The sequence below is a fragment of the Rhipicephalus microplus genome, chromosome 2 (genome assembly GCF_043290135.1).
Source record: "Rhipicephalus microplus isolate Deutch F79 chromosome 2, USDA_Rmic, whole genome shotgun sequence".
Taxonomy (NCBI): domain Eukaryota; kingdom Metazoa; phylum Arthropoda; class Arachnida; order Ixodida; family Ixodidae; genus Rhipicephalus; species Rhipicephalus microplus.
Genome location: NC_134701.1, coordinates 279,559,447 through 279,578,750, shown reverse-complemented (window position 1 = coordinate 279,578,750; position 19,304 = coordinate 279,559,447). Strand labels below are relative to the sequence as shown.

Below are 19,304 nucleotides of genomic sequence, written 5' to 3'. Positions count from 1 at the left end.
ACGTTAAGGAACACCGAAGGGAAATAAAAAGTTAGCTTATACCTCTGTCACACCAGACGTTTTAATGTCACTTTAATGGAATGAAATTCACACCTAATGGCATCATGCGGCTGCTACACACATATATATATAGTTTCATTAGAATCGACTGAGTTAAGCCATCAAATGAGTTGGAGAAATCCATACGCTGTTGCAGTCAAACTGAATGTTTACTCTCTAAACCAGAGACTACGTAGAGGGGTGGCATTTGGCATTCTCAATTGACCAACATTTATGCAAACACGCTATTGATGTTGATTTTTCAGGGTATCTATCATTTTGACGAGGACAAGAGTACGGAAGAACAAAATTCCTATTCAAAGAAGACATCCTTTCTCGCTCTCTACTACAATCGTCAACATAGGGGAACGCAAGTTCATATTTTGCACTCGTTAATATTTGGTCGATGTTTGATTCCAGTAAAGATGGTTTTATCTTTCAGACGGAATCTGAAAATCGTTGTAAGATGCGGGTAGGTGTAAAACTGCGTTGTATAACTAAGGTTTTCAGTACGTTACTTTTATGGAAATTATGCCAGGACCAAACCAATTCGTCGTAAAATGCGAGTCGTCGTGAAACCGGGAGACGTATAATCATGTACTTTACAATTACCTGCTTCATCTTTTTGGCCATTTTTTTCCTCTAATATAGACATTTATATTGTGAAAGAATGGCATTACTTTATTCTTGTGTAGCACCACCACGGATCGAATGACACTTGAACCTAATAACATTAACACCTCCTGTGTGACAGGGGTATTAGACTGACAATTTATACTGTGGAGAATGCAGTGTTATTAATCTCCTCACTATAGGTTTATCAATGAATGAAAAAAATCACTTAAGAAGTTTAGCTTTCAAATTTGACAGATTTCATCCCGAACTTCAAAGTGCTTTTCGTGTTTTGGCCACATTGGCTCTATGAATTTTCCCGAAACTTGGCATGTCAAGTCTCTGGCTTCCTGAGAAAACACTCTATGTCATTTTTATCGATCTGAACAACGTAGGCTTTAGTATAAAGGCCGTGAAAATCAGTGACATCACGATGACTAGTGCGGAATGCCACCCGCATTTTATTATTGTGCGTTTGCTTGCTTGCCAAGCTTTTTCTTGCAGCAAGCGTGATGTTTACATAAAAAAATTTGTTTTGCTATTTAGTGCCCTTTAAGGTACGATGCCGGTTGCATGAAATGCACCCTCTCCCGTTAACAGTTATAATCGTGGTAACCCAAAACAGGTTTTACTCCTGTCCCATCGATTCTTTGTTTGGTGTAATGGAATATATCAAAGTGAGGCTTTTTTCTTCACCTGTCACATGTAAGACTAGTGTTACTTTGCTCAAACTAAACAATCGAAGTGGGTGCAATGAAATGAAATTTTCAAGTGAGCATGTTTTGTTGTTTTGGCAGCATTACTTCCATCGCTGAGTACATTCACTACGTAGGACAATGAGAGTGCTGTGAAGTTAAGGAAAAACAATAAAAAATGATCTGAAACCACAGCTGAACATAGTGTTGCGAACTTAGTTAACTCTAAAGAAATGTGTTTCTGAAGGTGGCACGCAAAAAAAATTGTCTTTCGCTAATGTTGAACAATTGTTATTACTTCGTTTGCCTAAAGCTTGGTGAGCGCCTTATGCAGGATACAAATTTTCTAATGCTTTGTAGACAATGGTTATAATATATATTTTTGATTGACTAAAACAGCTTGTGGTAGTGCTGTTAGAACTAAGGTTTTTTTTGTGTGTGCAGTGAATCCACATTTTAAACTAAGTAACCGCATTCATTGCTATTTGCTATTGCACTTTTCGTGTGCTCACATTAGTTTTTGGCTCTGATTACAATTTTCCTTAAGATTTCGCACTCTTCATAGTTTTGGAAAGCAGGTAACTGCTCTGTACGCTGTTTTCCCGTGATGATAATGTTATGACGTCACTTGTGACGTGCGTACCGTGAGAGACTGGGTAGTTAACACGGGCGAATATGTCCGCGTGCTTCCTGCTAAAAATGCCAACTTATGCTTTAAAAACTACATGGTACCACGCAACGCCCATTCACCCAACCATTTTTTGTCTTGTTTCATTGCCGTCGCAACACTGTTTTCTTCCTATAGTTTCATTTTAAAGGGACCAACAACTGGCCATAATGTGACGTTAGATCCTGATTGAATGAAGGGACCGTGAATTATAATGAACAGATTCAAGCATCCTTTTTACTGGCCCAGTAAGACTTCTATTTTTAAATTGTGTGTAAACGTAACAGCATCCTTATTGCTACGCAGCCATGCAGAAGAGCCTTGAGGCCGGATTATAGAGTCATTCACTTTACTGTATGCAGTCTGATGCTCTTATGCACACCATAATTAGATTGTGTATATTATTGTCTGTCCCCACTTTATTTCGTGTTGTTTACAAGGTAGAAGGAGTTGCACACTGTGAAGCGACGCTGCCTTTGTGTAAATAAAGAAGCAATTGGAGCGACGGTGCATGATTAGGTTGTCGCTTACGCAAGTCGCTGTCCTGTTCAACTCGCTGTTTAAAGCATGTGTTGTGCATATTGAACTTTGTAGTCGCCTGAAGTTTAGAAATTTTGATTGTAACTGTTTCATGTTTTCCACGTTATAGTCCTGTGATCAGACACTCTGACTGGTAACCTTTCCTTTGAACTAAATGGAACAGGTACCATAAAATTTGGTTGTCGGTCCCTTTAAAAATGTCCATTGAAGCCAGCCACTTCTGAAGCTCGAGTCCTTGCACTATCTGGCCCTCTGATTTGATGGAAATTTCTCCCAAGCACCCACTTACAATCACTCAATCATTGTGCTGGCACTCATGTGCAGTTGGTAGATTTTTGCAACATTCTTTCTTTTACTTTGCAGCTTTATAAACTATTGCAGACTTCTTCACTAAATCAAAAATCTAAGCATATCCACTTCCATCCACATTAGTAGGAAGTCTCTCAAGGGACCCCGTAAAAAAGTGCAAGGTGACAGACAAGGCTGCCCACTACTGCCTTTGGTAACGATACAATGGTTTGTTTTTCAACGTTTCATAGATAATATATTTTTGAGCTGTTTCATTGATGCAGTGAGACACAAAATGGATGGTTGAATGAGGCATTGTTCTTTGCATTATCCTGACAGTTCTGGGTGTTGCAAGAAAATTTTCGATTGGAGGTAGTATTATATGTAGATGCCAAAGCTGACAAATGTTAATCAGATAAATGTTTTTCTTTGCGTCATTCAAGTTCCCGTTGAAAGCAACTGAATTCTGTATTTGAGTGGCATGCTCACTGAGACTTCAGAAAACAGGTGTCGCGACTTCTCTTGAAATTTTTGATTGCTACAGACCTCGCATGTGACTGGTGATAAGGGACAATTATGTTTGGGTTGGGGTATAGTGCAGCGAGATAGAGTACCGGCACAATACTGCACGTGGAATAGCACAAAGGCCGCCGTCATATGCAGGCTTACGTCGTGCTATGCACGATTTTTATTTTAAAAGCCTGCTCGTGATTAGTTAAAAAACAAACAAAGGACATTAGCTACAATTAGCAAAAAGGAAACCGGGCGGGGCAATTGCCTGCAAATTATGCAAGGCTAGGTCCGCCGGCAACCTACAACATCCTTAATCTTAACCGCTGTAAGTAGTTACTGATACTGTGTAGACACCGTTTGTTATTGCGGCAATGTTTTTCTTCTTGCGTTGCTTTGCCATTGTAGAGTGTGAGGAGTTATTGGTATTTATGGCATGGTGTTCAAGTCCAGGACTGATGTGTAACTAGCTTGAACATGATCTGTAGCTTGTGTAAACATAAACATGGGGAAGACAGTGTGCTTTGCATTGGAATCGTATGGTACAGCACGGCGTGCTGTGAATGTCATCAGCACATAAAAAGCACTTGTGCCTTACACAGTTTTCTGTCAAGGCACAACACTTGGGCCTGAAACAAACTGCAAAAGTGGCATCGATGCAGTGACCTTTCCAATGGCTGAACAGCGGCAGGCATGGGCTTGTCTGCACTGAGGATTTATTTGTTGCTTTGTATGACGGCCATTATTTTTGTTCTCTTTGTTATTTAACACTTAGAGTGTTGTTAATGTTGAATTCCTGAGGTTTCCCTTGTACACATCGTGTGTTGTTCCTTTAGTGTTGTGTCAATGTTAGTTGCATGCTATTATGTGTTCATTTTGACTGAATGAAAACCTTTTTCACTGTTTGTTTTGTTAATGCTGGTCTGATCAGCTAACTATGCATATCACTATGCTTATTCTACCCTCTCTCCAGAATTTTTATTCTGCTTTGTCAGGCTTGCACTGCGTACACTGCTATGCATTTCTACACATAGAAATTATGGTTCTCGGTTTGTCTTCCCACTCCTGTATTGAGCATAGTTGCAAATAATGCATTTATGCAGCACCTGCTTTAGATAATATCTCAATATTGTGTCAAGCATGTGTTTTTGTACCATGTTTCTGTGTCGACAGGTAAATTGTCCCAAAAAGAGGAAAGCAATACTGAAAGTCACATATAAAAACGGGCAGATAAATTACTAATTTGCCTAGAAGTAATGGTTGTTAGCAGTACTACAATGCAATTAGGCTGTTCAGGCAATAAAGATGGCCGCACACCACAAATGCAAACCCAGCTGACTGGGTGACTTGAAATGCAAGTGTGTATTTTAACATTCTACTAAGGCACAAACAATAAAAAATTGATGTTATGTCACATTGAAGACTTTCCTGTTTCTTCTTACTCATGTTTTTTTTGGTGGGCTGGCAAAGTGTATGGGCATAGCAGGCTTGCAACTTGTAAGATTATCTGTAGTTATTGCATTCACTTGTGAGCATTCATGGATTGATTGAGGCAAAGCAAGGTGCTATATGGCTCTGCACGGATGACAAAGCTGGTTTTGTCAATCGTAAGAGAAAAATGAAGTACTGCTGCTGTAGCATTTGCTGTAAATGTCGTTGCGTGGTATTATTACATGCAGTCTTGCAGCCGGAAAAAGTTTGCATGCAGTTAGTGCACTGCTTAAAGACCCATTATATTTTGCCTATAGATGCATGATTGGCATCTTGTCAGTTTTTTTTTTCAGTAATTTTCCACTTAGACAATTTATGTCATCAACCAGTTAAGCATCATTGACACAAAATTACTAGTGGCTGTTCTGCTTTGTTGGGAACAATATACTCTTGGATTTCTCCGCTTAACATAGTCCCGCCTTTCCGGCATCTCAGTGAATGATAGTCGGGACACCTGGCATATATGGCTACCATTTCATATACAGTAGACTCGAAAGTAACCAGCTACACATTATAATTAATAAACTTATTTCTTGATAATTTTAGTAAAAGTGAAGCTGTTGAAAGGGGCCCTGCAGCACTTCTTAAGCATGGTCAGAAAAGGCTGTCAATCGTTAGTCGAAGCTCCTTAGAACGCGCGAGCCAAGCAGCACAGCATGCGGCCTGGAATTCGCGAAATTTTCAGTTTTCTAAAAATTATTCCCTCTTATTTCTACAAAAGATAATATGGCGCGGTCACAAAAGTGACTGCGCCAGATGCTTGAATTTTATGGTCCTCGGCTGATTGAACGTCGTGACTGCATAGTTAACGCGACCACCGCAGGAGGCCGCCACGTGCCCAAGCGCTCGCTATCACACTTAGGTAAAAGGGAGGGGAAACGGAAACAAAGCTGGACGACCATTTCTCCTCCCCTTTCTGAATAATAAAATTTATTCCTCCTCCTCCACAGTAAAGGTAAACCACTTGTTCGAAGAAAAAAAAAAGTGCTCATGACACCTGCGTGACGTAGCTTTAGTAAAACTTGTTGGGCTAGTTCACGGAGGAAGGGCTAGTTGGTGCATGTTACAAGAATATTAGACGACCATCGGGGAAGAATGGGCGAAATGAGAGAGCGTCCAGCTCGCGACAAATCTGTGACTTCGCTTGTACTTGACGGATTTTAAAACTTTTGCGGTGGTCGAATCGTGAGGCAATAAGCTCCTTCAATGCCACGTTCAATGACTCCTTTACGAGATGCCCGCCGCATGGGTCCGCAAGTCCGGTTTAACGCCCTCTTCCTCTTCAGCGCAAAAAGGCAACGAGCGCCCCGTGGACTGCAACGGAGGTCACGTGATGCTACCTCTGAGATTGCCATCACACTTGTAACCGTCTCAGATATAGTGAACTAAATATCTAGTTGCTAGCAGCATCACTGAGCAGGATCATGCTGGCAGACGCCCCGCATTTCCGCTGCCGCCGAAAGTGGGTAAGGCAACGAGCGCCGCCTCACAGATTTCTGCCGAACTGCACGAACTGAAGGAACCGCCGCCGCAATGGAAAAGCGAGCGACGCGGCGGGCATCTCGTAAAAGAGGCATTGACTCCTTCAAATAAGCCTTCCAGTGATTACTTAGAAAGTATTGCAGGGCCCCTTTAACGTGTCAGTAACTTGTGCGCCGTCGTAAAAAATTATCACGGTCCGGAACGCACGCTCTCTATATTCTTTACAGTGAAGCTGTTTAAGTTATTGCTTACTTGTGCTCCGTCGTGCAAAACTTCGCCACAGGAATTGGGCAAGCCCCACTACCGTGTACAGCATGAGCGGTTGAAAAACGAAAGTGAACACGCGAGAAGGTAAGAAAAAAATGAAGACAGAGCGAAAGCGTCAGAAGAATAAAGATAGAAAGACAGAAAACATAAAAAAAGATATAAAAAGAAAACAGATCGAGCTTGTCAGAGTGAAGAAGAATGAGAAAAATAAAGAGAAAGCGAAAAAAAGAACAGATAGAGATAGAAATGGTAAGACAAGTATACAGAAAGAAAAAAAGAAACTTGAAAAGAAAAAGCTCGCTGCAAAAAAAAAAAAGACGAACAAAGAGAGAGAGAATAAAAAGGAACAAATAAATAAATGTGAAGAGAAAAATTATTAAGTAGAAATAAACATACAAAAAAGATGCAAGCTACTGAGAGAGATTAAAAAAAAGGCAAAGAAGGCAAACCAGCTGCGCTCTTCCGTCAAGCTTAGCTCTATTATTGCGAAGCATATAATTCCTTATTTTTTGACATCACGAATGCAACATAATTTTGAAGCCGCGCAGTTCCTCCACGTAACGGCTTCGTTTCCTCTAAAGTTGGAACAGTTCAACTTTATTATCGTGCGTCAGCCGAAACACTCTATATACGCGAATTTCGATGTGCTATAAAGAAAGGTCTCCATCTGTTTCTCTTCCCTATGTTTTTTTTTTCTTAGTCCTGCGCCTATCCGACCACTTGACCCGAGGCCTCCCTATGAACGACCTTCTGTGGACACCATTAAAGGAGATGTCTTTTGACCCGAGGCCGCCACGTGCGTGATCAAACAAGTCGACAACGTTGCGAGACCCCTTCTTAAGGTTCGCATCAATTACCTACACAAGAGGGCTACACCGGCTATTTAAAGCGCCGACACGTATAAATGACCTCTTGTCACCACGTGCGCTTTTTCCTGCGACCTTTGACACGATGATGACCGTAAGGAGTAGTCTAAGAGAACTTGTTGTTGGGCTAGTTGGTAGATCATTTCGAAAAGTTAATTAGAGCGCGAAAACTTGACACGATCACTCACACACGCATGCACCCATGCATCAAACACACAGCGCTCACTTCCAACTGATTTATTCATAGCTCGAAGGCTTGAATATATACAGGACGCATTGTGCGCACACACACCAAAGAAGGCCAACAGCATACATTATCAAAAACGTACAGTTAATCAATGTCATAGCCTTAGTTAATCAATGTCATAAACTGAAGTTCGCTTGGTAACAACGAAATTGAAGGGGCGCTTACACAGTGATCTTTATTTTTTTCAATGAAAAAGGCTTCTAACACTTCACGTGCAGTTTTACTTGCGCTTCTGCCCAGAATCTTCGTTTCAGAAAATCAAGCGTCTCAACCACACGAGATGACATGCGCAACCAGGTGCGCATACTTGTCATCTCTTTTTGTTAATTTTTGGGCGTGTTCACTTAATCGTGTCAAGTTTTCGCGCTCTAATTAACTTTTCGAAAGGAGTAGGTTGCAGGAGATTAAAGGCTTTGTGCAAAGGCTTTTTTTGAATTCAGAGAAGTATCGCAGAAACCTTGCTATTTTATTAGAGAATTCGCTATATTAAACTTGATTATGCTTGAGTTCAAACATGAGGGGCGAAGATGGAAAGGGAATATGTGTATGTACGTGCGCGTGTGTGTGTTTGGGGGGTGTGGCATTCAAAATGCCGAAAATCAAAATACCAAATTATCGGAACGCCGAAATTTAAAACACCAAAATTTAAAAAAAACGAAAATTGGAAATGGCGAAAAATCAAAACATTGAAACATCGGAATGCCGGAAAGTCAAAATTTCTGCATCACCATGACGATAAAGTCTTGCCAAGGTAAAGGTTCTGGCGGCCTTGTATACGATGAGTACATGCTTTTGTCCTCTTTTTCCAACAGCCATGTTCCTTTCGCATATGGTTTTTGGCAACCTTCAAAAAAGAAAAGAAAAATATATATTACGGTATATCTCACCGCAGAGCAGAACGATTCCTTGTGTATTGTAACGTGCACGTCATGACGGTGACGAAGGCAGCAGCTTCAAGGTCAAACTCTTTATTTGGCCAAACTTGTGGCCGCGTAATGGAAGGTCAAATTACACCAAACAATGCTCGCTGTACAATAATATTGGCGTGTGCAATGTGCGTCGATCGTCGATAAAATGGTCATTGTTGGGATGCGCCGTCTATTATACACCACGCCATCGACCTTACGAGCCTTATCGATAGCGGTCGCGCAAGATCTGGAATAATCTTGAGTGTTCGCTTCCTGCGCGCATTATCAACAAAATTATCTACTACGAACGTGAAGCTTATCCAACACTCAGGTGTCTCCTGCGCCTAGTATTGCTCACAGTATTTGTGGGTTTAAACCAAGCACATCAAAATATCACGCTTCGTAGTGTTGCATTTGAGACAAATAAGTTGTGTCCCAATCCTTGTCAAGGGCGTGGACATCGTACCGGTTGCCCAAAGAAGCTGTCAAATGATTTTTGCGTAACCCTTGGCTCTTTCTCTCTGAGCGGAAGTGTTGGTCTCTAACCGCTCCCTCGACGTTGTCTTCGAGTCTATAGTTTGGTCTCTCTTCAAGGAGGCGATGATCCGAAAGAGCATGGGATGCGCGGATCTTCTAGATTACGATAGCTGTATTCTACAGAAAAGTCGGTAAGTAACTCTGGCGTTGCATTCTTCTTGCTTCTCACACCTTAAATGATGTCTAGAACTTACTTTCTTGTCAAACACATAAACATAACCGTTTTTGCAGATAAGGTCGGTTTTTCTCTTCTGGGGGTTCATCACACCTCCTCGTCAATTACACTCCGAGTAAACAAAATTTTGGTTAAAAGTGGTTTTCGGCATTATGCCTATTCGACATTTCGATTTTTCGGCATTTTAATTCTTCGGCGCTCTTCATGTTCGGTCACTTTATAATTCGGCCAGAGAGAAGTGCGTGAAACAGTTCTATAGAATGATAAGAAAATGGCGACTGCGCAGCTGCTATTGCATGAGTGCTTGCCCTGTCTCTTGCGTTAAGTGAGCGTTTTTTTTTCTTTTGGGAACAGTGACAATTTTCTCGTTATTGAAATAGATCTCTTTCCTCGCACCTCTTTCAGGGTTAATGCAGTGATGGAAGTGCTGCTTCAATAGCTCCAAACTGCTCAAAAAAAAAAAAAAAATCCCTGCCCCATGCTGCTCCAAGCTGTGATTATTGGTATTGATTGCTCGAAACCTGCCACTAAAATGGCGCGGAGAGAATGGGAATGAAGAAACAGTACACCCAACTCGTAAGAAAAGGCTCTGCGCACTAGCATGCCAAGGCTACAAGTGTGCAGCATTATCAGCCCTGACTTTATTTATAGAGCAGCAACTGGCATGTCAAGCATGTAGCTCACATAACTTTTTTTTTTAACTGGAGAGGCAGACTGGTAAAACATGAAAATGAGCAAGATAGCTTTGATCTCATACTGATTCATCATCATCAGCTTGACTACGCTCACTGCAGAGCAAAGGCCTCTTTTATGCAGTGGCTGATCCAGAAAGGGGGGGGGGGGTATTGGTGATACCTGTATCCCACCCGTAGCTTCTGTCAGCACGTCCCTATTTTCAGTGCTTGTCATTCACCTCCTATCACCTACTAGATAGAAATATTTAATAGGACCACTGTGAGCACAAATTTACAGTATTTATGCTATGACGGGGTTTTCATGCAACTAAAATAAAAAAAGTTAGGGCCCTTATTTCGGTGTTACTTCAAACGACACCCCACCGCCCACCCCCCTGAAATGAGTCGCTGGGTTCGCCCATGCATGCTGTCATGTTCCGTCAATCAACCCAGTATCCTGTACTTTCAGCTGCCGTACTATATCTGCACACTTCTTAAGCCCACCTAATTTTCTGTCACCCTCTCATGCGTTTGCCTACTGCTGGAATGCAGTCAGCTTACCAGCGGTTATCCTGCGATTATCCTGCCTGCGTACTACCTGCCTGGCCCATGTACATTATTTTTTTTATTTATTTATTTTTATTTATTGTACCCTCAGGGCATACAGCATTATAGAGGGGAGTGGGTTTAGAAGAAAAAAATACAATTGAAACGTGAAAAACAAATCACATTCAGTACATGCGTACAACACTCGAGAACAACGTGTAAATGAAGCACCGCGACAACAGGAAGCACCGCGACAAATCAAACAAGGAATCAAAAAATCAAAATCAAACAAGGAAGCACCGCGAAAAAAAAAAGAAAAAAAAATAGAAAAAAATTGAAAAAAAATTACAACATGGCACAACGTATTTGCGATACACAAATGAACGGTAACCGAACAGCAGCAAACAAAACCAGGGAAAAAGAAAATGCGTTGAGCACATCAATGCATAAAATTTTCTAGTGCCGCCCGAAAGCGTTCATGATTAGTAATCGTGACTAGTGACGCAGGCAGGTTGTTCCAATCATGGCATGTTTTTGGTAAAAAAGAATGGGAGTATGTTACGGTAATAAGTAATTACTTATTTTCGATTTCAGCCATGGCATCCTTAACCCCCGTTTATTCCCTGACCCACTCATATCTCATCCTGTCTCTTAAGGTTACGCCTATCACTAATGACTCGCTGCGTCATTCTCAATTTAAGTCGAACCCTCTTAGTAAGCCTCCTGGCTTCTGCTCCGATTATCTACTCCTTATTTGTCAACAGTTATATTGAACTGCGATTACTTCTAAAATGTAATGCTCAGCTTTATTGGTTTGATTTCATTTCTGCCACAAGCACTGGTAACTTAAATGTACACCTCATTTCACGGTACATCTCATAAGTAACCAGCTTTTAGGGGCGAAACTCCTTATAGCGGCACCTGTTTGTTTCTCGTAGCCGTAGCAGCAGTCGTAGTGTGTAATCAGTATTACATTTTGACCTCCAAGGTGGTGCTGGTGAGAAATTTCTTCTGTGAGTTGTTGAACAATAAAATATAGTGCTCAATGTACATGCCAATGGCTGCTAAGGGGGAATGAGAGACAGGAGAATTCGGCTTTTAGTTAACGCGCACACTGTGAATTTTTTATTGTTCAACAACACACAGAAGACAAGAAAGGGTTGCTGCGTTATACTCGCTGGGCGTAACCTCCTAGGTTTTAGAAAGGTTTAACAAGCGTTGGGCCGCAGTGCCATGAATACAGTGAACTAGTATATATCATGAGCTCGAGGTGGTTAAAGGTGGGAAGTAGACACGAAGCGCAAGCCGGAAGAAAGTGTACGTGTGCCTCTTCCTGTTCAGTTCTTGGAATGTCCGCTGGATGGCGGTGCTTCTATATGAGGAATATATGATGAAAAGATGCGAGATGGTGGTACTTGTAGTGTTGAATAGGTGCACGAACGGACACACAGACAGATGCATGGACGGATGGACGCATGAGCGGATGCATGGACGAAAGCAGGGACGGACGCACAGATGAACGTGTGGACGCACGAACAGACGCACGCACGGACGGGCGGAAGGATGCACGGGTGGCCACACAGACGCACGCATGGATGGACGGAAGCAAGAACGAATGGACGGACGGATGCTTCGCCCCACTATCCACCATTCACTGCGTGGATATGGTGCCATTTTTAATTGTTTCGTGAAATTCGCATTGGTTGTTGTCTGTGAAATATATTTCATAATAGACATGAATATCTATGAGATTCTTCGGCAATGCTTTGAACTCCAGGAGTTGTTTTACAAAATTTACATCTGATCCTGAAACACCAATAGCTGTTCTCCAAACTGACACCCTTTTCTGCTCCAAAAACACCTATGGATGCTCCAAAGGGGTAGTTTTTCTGTTCCAAAGTCTGTTCCATAAAGTAAAAAAGTCACTTCCATCACTTCAAACGTGTATAAGCTCGGCGATTGAATACTGGGCCCTGTTTTACTATTTTTTCCAGGTCACAAAATATTTTTTGATACGTGTGCAGATGCTTTTATCACATGAAAGATAGAATAATACTGGATGCGGCCTAATTGTTTGGAATGATGAATCGTAGCGATAAAGATGAGTAGTGACATATCACTATAGATGGCGTTCCCTTTCCGATATGGAGAGGAAGAGTTCCGTCGTTATTACGGAGTCCATTCATTATGGATGTCAGCGTGCGGTACACTGTACCAACTTCAAGAGCAAGACAACAAAACAGGCTAGTGCGTATACCATCACGTGCGCTTGAACATCACTACACGACATCTAGTTGTTAATCCTGCTAATCTCGAGGGCGTGGTGTCGATTTCCAGTCATGGCGGCGGAATTTCCTCGAGGTGCACTCCGCCCGCCGCTCCGTGCAGTAGCGAGGAAGACATTGATGCTCCATTTGGTGTGCAGCGCCGCACATTTATCTACGTAACGAACTCGGTGTTGTACCTCATTGCCCCGTCCCTGGAGCGCGCCGCCCGCGAGCAGAAGAGCCAAGAGCAGACGACGTTGTTTGAAATACGAGCTCTTGACGATAGTTATAGCGCGAGAACAAAACGACGACGCAGAGACAAGAAGGACACGAAAGACACGAAACTGTCGTCGTTTTGTTCTCGCGCCATAACTATCGTCATACCATACCAACTAGCCCAAGCTGCCACACTTCGAGCTCTTAGCGTGGTTCGTAGCCATGTAGCCCCTGGCGTACACGATCGGGAGCGTGTAATGTGCGCTTGTAAGCGCGGAACATGTGTTTCAGAACTATAGCGAGGTCTCCATGACAGCTGTTATTTTCCCTTCTCATTCCTTTTATATTGCCAAGATACGGCCACTCGCACCTCACGTATACCGAAGCTGGTCTTTCATATGGATTTCAGTATTGTGCTAACCTTGCGTTCGTAACAACAATGGGGGTCGATACGAATATACGATTGGCCTCGTGTTTTCTTTCTGTCTTCCCTTTCCTTCCACACCCACCCCGCAAAGTCGAAGTCTTCCTTCTCACGATTCCCTATGTTATTTTCTTCCCGAAACTCGCTATTTCTATAGACGTTGCGTGACAATTGTTTTTGAACGAGCCGTGAAATCCAGCGCGTGCGTGCCATAATCCTGGCCATCCACAGCCCTAGAGTGTCGAGGTCGTCGATCGGGTTATGTCCCGTTAAGAATGCCGGCAGCAGAGATTCGACGGAAAGGCACCTGTCCCGAGACGCCCTTTTTTATGACGACGCTCGTTAAAAGTCTTTTCCAGACCTCGAAAGCTTTGGACAGGGCGCGGTGAACGCTTCGTTCGCTTCGTTAGCTGGGTCGACAGCGTTCCCGTTTCACTGCTAGGAAATCCTGTCTGAGCTGAAAAAACGGGAACTTCTTTTGTCCTGAAGTTGAGTGTTTATGGCTATATCTGGCTGGTAATAATGATTAGCCTATATTTTAGGATTTGTGCATTAACGTCTCTTACTTTGTGAACGTACCGCAGAAGTGTTCTACACTGAGGTAACTAATGAGATGCAGCGTAACGATGCATGAAAACGTTGACCCGTCGAGGTAATTTTGATTTACTGGAGTGAAAATAAGTAATGAGACAGAAATGACGAGCTGGTTCATGGTGGCTTGGCGATGCGCTTACGGTAGGGAGACGCTATGAAGAACAGTTTACAAAGAACATGTGGCTTTGCCCTGTGCCTATTAAACTGTGTCCAGTCTTCTTTGTAGAGTTTCCCTACCATAAGCGCACCGTCATGGCGAAGTCATAATCAGTCGCATGGCCCGGGGGGGGGGGGGGGGGGGGGAGGTATGTGGGGTAATCACATTTCTCCCCCTATTTTTTTTCAATTTTCGTGTGTCTGCGTATGCGCACATACACACGCGCACTCAAACATAAAAAAAAAAATTTAGCCCCTCACCCCCTCCTTGCCACGAAAACAATTTTTGCCTACGCCCCTGGTCATGGTCGTTCTGCACTACCTCAGTATCACAAATGCGAATTAAATGCGTGGGTCAGATCACATGTAAGGAAATTCAACAGATCATAAATTCATTAAAGTTTTTGCTCTCGTGTTTGTGCTACGGTTTTTCCGTTGTCATGTTCGTTGAGGTCTGAAAAAGAATCCTGGTCTTCGTGAAATGAATGCCGACGACCGAAAGGAGTACACAATCCTGCTCTGTAGGTGTTCTTCACCCCACTCTATACCAACACCTTGGTTCCACGAGCGACTACACAAGTACCGGCGGCCACATGCTCCGAGTTTCCTGTTTCAGTCCGTGAGTACTGTAAGTTTTGTACTTTACTGAGGGTCCGAAACGCCGAATAGATTATATTTATTTCAGTTACATTTATCGACGCACGCACTGCTCAAAATCACCGCTTCTTTCCACTGGTGGTGCGGGGCACAGGATTCCCAAGGGCAAGCTCACGTCGACAATTAATTTCGTCTTGGTGACAAACCAGGTCGCACTAGCGTAATCCTCGATTTAATGTTTCATGTCAAGATACATAAGTACGCCATTTACTTGCGTTCCGCTTCAAACCATGCCAAACCCTGTGCTTGCTTCGTTTGGCACTGCGGTATCAGGCCGCCTTCGGCAACCTCATCCATGATGCATACTCACAAGTTTCTCAAATCAGAATCGCAGTCGTCACAACAAATGTTTGTGCACGTGGGAATGAAATTTTGCGTCATCTGCGAACGCCGGTCAGGCTACAGGACAACCTGCGTTCTGGTTGCCTGTGACGAAGCAAACACGTGGTGCAGACACGAGACGCTGCACGCGCATGCGTACTTCTCGGTGCTCGTAAAAAGTACGCTTGCATATCCCGCAAAACTTTGCCACCACACATACATTTAGATTCGATCGTTATCAAATGATAGACACTGTCAAATCGTGCTGCTTACAGTTTGCACTGCGATAAATACACTGTGTTTAAGTGTGCTTGCCCCCTCTGCCGCGAACGTAGTATCTAAGGACAAGCGAACCAGTGACATGGGTGCCTTGATTCACGGCTCGCTCTTCTTCATCATCGTGGTTTTGTTTACGGCCATGTCGGCGGCTCGACTGCCTTTATGCTCGCCCGAGCACTGTACAGCCTGCGACAAGTGTGCTCCGAACGTCACGGCCGAAATGGAGTGTCAGGTCATCGCCGCCGCGGGAGCTGGGGGCTGCCTGTGCTGCAGCAAAGGTTTGTGTCATGCTTTCTTACACATTTTGAAGACAATATATTCAAAGCCGAAACCACATAGACCGGAACTTAACATACGCCGAGCCGTAAACCAACTTTGCCAGCATTGTTTAGTTGTTTCGCCCTTCGTGCTCTTTAGTATCCTGGTTACACGACACTGGCCACGCTCACTGAGAGGGCGTGGCGACAGCGCGCGTGGCATGGCAAAATGTATCCAGTGCGAGAGCCGACGCTGGAAAGGCAGCTGCCGTCGTGTCGCCGATGTCGCAAGGAGCTGCATAACCTCCAGGAGGCTGACTCAAAGCCTTGGCGTAGTCTCCTAACGAGCTCGTCAGAATAAGCTGGCGAATTCGGGTCAGAAATTTGAATAGGCGGAGTGGAACACACGTAAACGTAGATAAGTCGCCATAACTCAGGACCGGAGGGGGGCGGTAGACGACGTTAAGTGGACTTTTAAAGTTTGCGCGTGCTTGTCTATCCTATGAGTACCGCTGCGAGATTGCAGTGAATCACACACCGTTATACAACTACCACGGCCGCTGGAAATGCGACCACAGTGGTAACTAAAGTTGTTGCTTGGGCGAGTTGGTACGACATTATTCACATAAAAACAGCGCCTATAACAAGGGACGAGAAAAGGAAACACAGCGGCACTAACTGAAGTCAGTGGCGCTGTCTGTCTCCTTCTTTTCTTGTTCCTCGTTGTAGGCACTGTTTTTATGTGGACACAGTAGTAAATTTGTTGCGCGAACACAAATTCTGCGTTGGGAAGAGAAAATATAAATCGTGCGACGTAAAAAAAAAAAAAAACCACTGCACCAAGAAGGGAACGCATTTAGGAGCAGATATATAAATGACGGGTGGCAATTTATACAGTACTAATAATTCCACAGTAAATAAAAAAGTGATTGGGAAAATGCAGGAGCCTGCTTCAAATGAAACGAGAAAAATATCTGTAGACCATTTTTTTCCCAACGTCAGCTCTAGTACGTTAGCTGGAACTCAAGCCGACATTAGGAGAGTATGTGTGCGTTATTTGTACACATCTAAAGTTGCGACGCATGCTTTCAAAGTGGTCATATGAGGCTCGAGTGATGTGCGGCGTGATACGGTGATGGATGCGTTGCATAGCACACTGTAGAACTTTTTTTGTTTTTAGGTATAGTTACAACACAAATATGCTGTCGTACATCAGCTATACCTCTTTTTATTACAAAGTCCTCGCCGTACCACTCACGTTACTAAACGCGGGAGCTGAATATTTGCGGTCTTTATTTCTTTAATCCACAATTACAGATTTATAAATATGCTGACCTTCTGCAGGAAGACTCGCTCTTCCTGCAGTACCTTGTACATTTGCCGGAGGCGCCCTCGTAAATATAGGCAGATCGCGCTCCCGAACACCCAATAATGTTCCCTTAGTTCACGTAAAATGTACAAAAATAGACATATTTCTGAAAAAAAAAAAACATTCTTACCTGACACTTTCCTTTTTTCTGGCTAGACACACACACAAAAAAAAAGTTATACGTAGAAAACACCCCATAGAATTTTGGCGCTTGCATATATAGGCTACTAATTTTTCGATCAGGTAAAGAGCGCTACAAATAAGTTTTGGCTATCGTAACCAGTTATGTTCTTTTTTTGAACCAAATTTTTGTAACCCGATTGCCACAATCCTGACAAATATGTGTGTGCATGAGACACTAAACACGCCGCGAAGGGCAATGATTTGCGAAGCAGCGTTACGAAAGCGCAAGTGCTGCAGGAAGTTCACGTCACGTCGTGGGCTTTTTCCACGCAATCGGGAACACGAGTTTGATAAGCGAAGTTCCATAAGCTGCGCACTTTAGATTACGAGAAGTGCGATATAAAGAGCTCAGTGCCGAGTCTCTTGAGCATTATCTATAACGGGCTGCTCAAGAGCACTTAAGGCTGGCTTGGCGAAGTACTGACCTGAAAGAGAGAGAGAGAGATAAGCAAAAATATAAGAAAGGTAGGGAGGTTAACTAGACTAAGTTCAGTTTGCTACCCTACACGGGGTGAGCATGTACATGCCGGGCCGCAGGGAATGAGGGGATAATACGCACTTGAAAACTTTGCCACAAGTTCGTATCAGTACCAATGGCTACAGACTGGACTGGCTTGTAAAAAAGCGATATGCATCGTCATAACCCGGCATAATTTATAGTTTTTTTTTAATCGTCTCGCTCTGCACCGGTTCTCCACGTGTTATGGGAAATATACAAATGATTTTTTTTTCGACAAATGTTGTTTAGGTAGTGAGAAATGAGTAACCTGGACGGAAGTATATAACGGACATATAGATAACGTTCACGTGACATCACTGACGTAGCTTGTCATCGTGCTAGCACTCGGACATAGCGGCCACGATGACGTCAGTGTGCCGCTTACACCACGCACATCGTGCTACTTTTTTGACTGACCGGTGTGCCTGTTGTGCTGTTCCGAGTTCTGTCTACACATCCGCTCTACGTGCTAGCCCGTAGAATACATGGAGATGGCGACCACAACGACGCCAGTAAAAACCATCTGCTCGATAATTTCTTATGGAATCGTAATGGCGTGCAGTTACGCAGGTACTACCGGTATTACCTTGTTGGCGAGTCTGCATAACGTCGGCTATTCGCTGTTATAGTTATGTAACGGTCTTCATTCAATCTTTATCTAATATATCTACCGTTTTCCTTAGTTCTGTTGCCCAGTAACCTGTTTTGTTTTCATTACAGGCGGTGACGTGTCTAACGCTAGTGCTGCGATCGTCGAACCACCATCGACCAAGAAACGACCGACTTGCAGCCTGGTTTGTCGCGGAGAAATCGACTTGGACAGGTGTGGCTGCGAATCGTCGTGGTGATAGGTGGTTGTTTTACGCATCTCGCACTTCCTTTTCGCTTACGCTGCTTGCGGGCCACCCGGCAGGAGATTTCTACCACATAATGTCTCCGCTGAACCCGTCATAAACCACCACCACCGGATCCACTGTTTGGCGACGCGCATGTCCGGAAATAAAGGCTGTTGTGCGCCGTTCCTTGAAAATGGCATCGAAACACTGATTGATTGATATGTGAAGTTTAACGTCCCAAAACTACCACATGATTATGAGAGACGCCGTAGTGGAGGGCTCCGAAAATTTAGACCACCATGGGGCTTTTTAGCGTGCACCCAAATCTGAGCACACGGGACTACAGCATTTCTGCCTCCATTCCGCGACCAGCGGGTCATCAGCCGAGTACCTTAATCACTAGGCCACCGCGGCGGGGTGTCGAAACACTGCTTGACTGCAGTTTCTGTTCAGTGCGCAAGCCCTCCGTATTCGCACCTGTTGCGTCATGGTGGATTTATTTGAGATGCTGCAGAGAAGGAAGGAAGGAAACTAGGAGGAAAAGAACGGCAGGGAGGTTAACCAGCCTTATAGGCAGCCGGTTTGTTACCCTGCGCATGGGAGGGGGATGGGGGAAATGAAAGATAGAGAGCAGAGAGGCAAGAGAGATAAACACAGCACATTCGTCAGCACACGCGCACACACTCAGTCATTGTCCAGTCT

The 19,304-nt window shown here is 43.6% G+C and overlaps 1 protein-coding gene across 2 annotated transcripts; it reads left to right on the top strand.

The window, feature by feature from the left end:
- The first annotated feature begins 8,942 nt into the window (after nt 1-8,942).
- Nucleotides 8,943-18,807, top strand: LOC119160095 (uncharacterized). 2 transcript variants are annotated; one of them, XM_075882099.1, is made up of 3 exons: nt 8,943-9,280; nt 14,727-14,820; nt 18,487-18,807. In XM_075882099.1, exons 1-3 carry the CDS (start codon nt 9,213-9,215, stop codon nt 18,718-18,720), a joined length of 396 nt encoding a protein of 131 aa, XP_075738214.1. In that variant the 5' UTR covers nt 8,943-9,212; the 3' UTR covers nt 18,721-18,807. The 2 variants fall into 2 exon arrangements, with proteins under 2 accessions (XP_075738214.1, XP_037268722.1); XM_037412825.2 differs by lacking the exons at nt 8,943-9,280; nt 14,727-14,820 and adding an exon at nt 15,405-15,736.
- The last annotated feature ends 497 nt before the right edge of the window (nt 18,808-19,304 follow it).